The 5,127-nt window shown below is 35.4% G+C and overlaps 1 protein-coding gene across 1 annotated transcript; it reads left to right on the forward strand.

Annotated features, from left to right (window-relative positions):
• The first annotated feature begins 268 nt into the window (after positions 1–268).
• LOC104114943 (auxin-responsive protein IAA1-like) lies at positions 269–2,555 on the forward strand. The gene is made up of 5 exons (XM_070177815.1): positions 269–720; positions 1,337–1,527; positions 1,647–1,758; positions 2,069–2,130; positions 2,264–2,555. Exons 1-5 carry the CDS (start codon positions 464–466, stop codon positions 2,308–2,310), a joined length of 669 nt encoding a protein of 222 aa, XP_070033916.1. The 5' UTR covers positions 269–463; the 3' UTR covers positions 2,311–2,555.
• Positions 2,556–5,127: the final 2,572 nt, after the last annotated feature.

A 5,127-nucleotide genomic window follows, 5' to 3' on the forward strand; every position in this document is an offset into this window, starting at 1 on the left:
GACATATTGCAATATGTAAATAAGGACAAATTTTGAAAAAATAAAATTAATTCCTTCTTAATTATGTACATGAATACTTATTTTTGATTAAAATAAAAATATAAAATTATCACTTATTATGAATCGAATAAGAAAAATATTACTAGTAAATAAAAAAAGATAATGATCCACATGGGACCCAAGGTGTGGAAGTAACCAAAACGGAGAGATGCATGATTTCCCATAATTTACTCCCTTAATTACATGAACCAAACGGAACTGCCCATCTGTCTAAACGTGTTGAGAGGAGAATGGTTAAAATGATAGCCTCCTTCCACATTCCCAAGCTTATATAGTAGCCAAAACATCAGACCCAACACTTCTCGTAGCCCATTTTTCACTTAGTAGCCACTAGCCAGGACTAGAAGATTTTCTAACAAAAGACTAGGAATCTTATTAACACCTTGTAGCCTACAGAAGTAGAATGTCATCGGAAAAAACAAAAACAAAGAACTTGTCGGAATCCGATGATTCCAGTCTCAGTTTCGAGGAAACTGAGCTCACTCTTGGGTTACGCCGAGATTCAGAAAGACAAATCTGTGGTGCGAAACGTGGACTCTCATCTGAAGCTGTTGAGTTGAGGCTAGGAAGCTCTACTTCCAGAAATCCTCACGATCAAAACTACGAAGATGATCATTATTGCAACAACGAAATCTCCATCGCAACCAAACCTTCGGCAAAGTAAGTCCCCTTATTAAAACATATATAAAGCTCAACTTCTATATGCTTATATTATTAACCACGTGTAATTAACCAGATTAGTAACCTGAAAAATAAAATTTTACACCGACATGTATAAGTTAATGCATAAGAAAAAAAAGGCTATTTCATTCTTATTTTTTAGTATTTTCTTTTTTGTTGGTTAATCACATAAGTTAAGGTGAATAGGTTAAGAAGTACTACGTCACCATAGTTGGTTGTATTTAGGGTTCAGGGTACTATTTTTTTTTCCCCAATTACATCAGAGAGGGGATGGAGAAAAGGAAATGAGTTGCTATGCTTATGATGGTGTTTGAACTCAGTAGCTTTGATCCAAATCATGTATTTATCTTAAGAAATTTATTAATTATGTACAAATTATTAATTTAGGAATTTAGTAACTTAAAAGATTTAGAATTTCGAACCCATAAATTTCATCCTAGTTCCGCCTTGTTCTTGGAAGACATGGAGCTCACCGAATGAGCTGGCCATATATAAACCCCTAGAATGATCGTATAAATCATAATTGTAGAGTTCTTTTTTTTTGGGGTATTTTTAGTGCACTAAAGTTTGACAAAATTTTGAAAAATAATATTAGGACACAAGTAATTGGATGGCCACCAGTGAGATCAAACAGGAAGAAGATAGGAGTAGTAAAGAAGTGCAAATACGTGAAGGTGGCAGTAGATGGAGCTCCCTACTTGAGAAAAGTTGACTTGGAGATGTACAGCAGCTATGACCAGCTGCTAATTGCTTTGGAACACATGTTTACTTGCCTAACAACAATCTGTAAGTATACAATATAATCTTTCATAGTTTCTTAACTTCTTTTAAAAGAGAGTAAAATAAACAGTGTCCTCTTTCGGTATAATCATGATGTTTGGCGTAATATTACTATGGATTTTTAGGTAACTTTGTAAATGAGAGGAAGCTTATGGACCCTATAAATGGTGTCGAATACTTGCCAACTTATGAAGACAAAGATGGGGATTGGATGCTAGTTGGAGACGTTCCATGGAAGTAAGTATGTTTTACATCAATTTCCCTCTTCATGTCCACCTAAAAATATTTATAAATAACTGTTCGTAATAAGTGAAATTGATAACTTAGAAAATAAGGGGAAGCAACTCCAGTACAAAATTTCTCGCGTATTTATAAGCATCATGCATACTGAGGTCCTTTTCTCTAATTAAATGCCAAATTGATATAGTATAGTGCCTTAAATTGTACTGTAAATAAATTTAAATCCTGTTTGTTATTATAGACGTGGGGTTTCTTTTAAATGTCTATATTAGTAACATTTCTTTTATGATCTTTTTTCTGTTGCCAGAATGTTTGTTGAATCTTGCAAGAGGCTCAGGTTGATGAGGAGCTCGGAGGCCATTGGATTAGGTACATTTAATTTATCTTTCTTCTCAATTTGTTATTCCTGCTTCATATAAAAGTTGCGAAATTAGCTTTATTCTCAGATGCCATAGTAATTTACTAAGTGGACGAATTATTTTGTTAATGGTGTGTACTGCAGCTCCAAGGACTAACGTATTAATGGCGAAATGCTCGAGTACAAGTTGATTGAAGAAGTTTTCTCATCTTGGCCTGTACATTGGTAGAGGCAGATCCACGATTTTGGAAAAAATGGGTGCACTAAGAGAAGGATCTAGAATATTAATGGCGAAATGCTTGCTTTTGGAATTATAAGTTTAAAATTAATTTTTTTAAATAGTAATTTTCTTATATAATTATATCTATATTCTGTGTCAAAAATGTTGGGATAAGTAAAATCCATTGACTATATATTACATCATCAATTGATAGTAGTTTAATATATATATATATTCCATTTAATTATATAAAATTTTACGGTAACAAAAAAAGAATATAAATTTAAATATATTAGGATTAGAAATTTTAAAAGAATAAACCAACAAATAAAGAAAGAAAGAAAAAGAAAAACATATTTGATTAATACAAAAAAAGTAACACTAGACATGCTCATCGTCATGTTGGGAATTAAACACAAAGAAGCGAAGTTGAGACAGTATTTTGAAGTCTATCAAATTGCATAAGAAAAGCTACAATAGAGGCCTTTTAAATAGGCTTACAACCAACTGACTTAAGCTAAAAATAAGCAATTAATAAACATGTCATGAGGCGCTCGGCCTCTTCTATTGGCTTGAGGTTCAAGAGGAACCTCATCAACTTGATCATCCTCGACGTCCACATCCCCCAAAGGTAAATTTTTGAGCTCATTGTTCGTCATGGTTGTACCTACGATTTCTCAAACAAATTAGTAATACGGAAGGAAAAGAAGATATTTCAAAAACAAACACAAATATATAGCTAACACCGTTTTAACTCGCCGGCACCGACGCCAAAAATTGATCACATCCACAACACACCTCAATAAGAGATATGACACGGTCGTATGCAATAATAATTACCCAACTAGGAGTCAGGGTCGAATCCACTGGGAGTTATGATGAGAGTTAGGAGTGTATATTTGAAGCAAGCAAATAGGTTATCTAAGATTGCACTTCCACAACAAGGTTTTGTTTTCTATTTCTAATGTTACTCTAATGAATGCAAGATAAAGAAAATAGATTATAAATAAATATTTTTGAGGTTTTCCAATTGGATTAATGGCCTAAAGTTGTGACCTTAACCTAGGTGATGCCTAATGGGATAAAGGCGTTAATGCTTATTTTGTTGATTGGGGTGTCTTATAGCTCTCAACTCTACGTTACCCACTCAATACCTCTCGGTCAGAGAGTGGTTTTGCCCAATTTGGCTTACTCAAGTCCAAATGGGTATCAACCAAAACAGTTGATAAGAGCTCAAGTGGGGTTATTACTATCTCTAGGTTGTACCCTCTAATTGGGTTAATCAATCTCTCAATTAACCCAATTCCTTATTAGCTAAGTTACCATAGACTGGGTCTCTCTTTCTCAAGTAGAGACTAAGTCAAATAAGCTTGAATCAATGTTTGCAACCATTAATTCTAAAATTGAAGCATGAACTAAGCTAAATAATCAACACCCAATCATAAACAAGCACTAAATTAGATACCCATAAGGTTTACACACTAGGGTTGGGTCACAACCCTAGTAAAGGTCTAGCTACTCATAATGAAAATTGCAGAAAATCGAGAAGAAAAGAAAATTAAACTCATAATGGAAGATTAAAATGATGAAATCTAATGTTAAAATACCAAAATAATGTATAACTTTCTAAAGTAGTAAAGAAAAACGGATACAGCAGCTTCAGATGTTCCAACTTAACTTAATTTTGTGAAACTCGTCTATTTATACAGGGCCGAAAATCTCGGACAAAATGCCCCTCGGGAGGTTCTGCGGCCGTACAATTCCATGTGCGGTACGCAAATTTTTTCAGCTGGCAGGAAGTGCAGTTCTGCGGCCACGCATTTCTGAACTGCGACCGTGAGGCAATTTTCTATGGCCGCATATTTCTAGCGCGGTCCGCAATTCACAAAGTCTCCTGGACTTGGTCTTTTTTCATACTCTCTGATCTTCGACTCTTAGCCTAGTTCTGCGGCCGCACAATTCATGTGCGATCCGCACATTGCTGAACTTCTGCTAAATGTTTTTTCTTGGTTTGCGGCCGCAGATGGAATTCTGCGGTTCGCAATTTCTTCTGCGGACCGCACATTTGTGCTTCTGCGCCCTTTATTACCTTGTGCTTCGGAACACTCCTTTTTTAGTCTGATTTCATCTCGGGTGACCAAACTTCCAGCATTCCTATAATTTTGCACAATTTCATTAGTTTCGGGAACACAATTCAATACTTTCGTACAAAAGGTTCTAATAAGTAGTCAAAATTCCCACTTATCAACTCCCCCAAACTTAAGTCTTTGCTTGTCCTCAAGCAAATAAATTAGTTCCCACCTCCAAAAGTAAAGGGTCATTTTAGCGAGTGAAAGATGAGCCATCCACACATCAGTTGGGACCAACAATTACCCACACTACTCATGTATTATCAACAAGGCGACAAGTTAAACATTCATGCACATATAGTTCTAATGTGACATTTGAGCTTCAAGAATTGACTTTACTCATCAAGGACTCTTGCTCTATCATGTGGGTCATGGTGGACTCTAAACACTTCCTCTTCTACTTTCTATTTTCTAGGCTCACTTAAGAAATTTAGCACTCAATTCAAAGATTTATGAGGTTCACTCATCTCTCTCAAGAGAATGTAACAAGTACGGCTTCAAGTACCATATGCTTGCCCCTCATGTAGATCGCCACTAATGTAAGCTCACTCGGCTTGAAATCAAGTAGTACTTCTTTCGGGAAGTAATGAAGGCTTTTGGATTAGGGTCGGATATAGTATGGGTGAGTAGTTACACCTTTCCTTAAGCACTCCATCTTT

This window comes from Nicotiana tomentosiformis, chromosome 6, assembly GCF_000390325.3.
Source record: "Nicotiana tomentosiformis chromosome 6, ASM39032v3, whole genome shotgun sequence".
Taxonomy (NCBI): domain Eukaryota; kingdom Viridiplantae; phylum Streptophyta; class Magnoliopsida; order Solanales; family Solanaceae; genus Nicotiana; species Nicotiana tomentosiformis.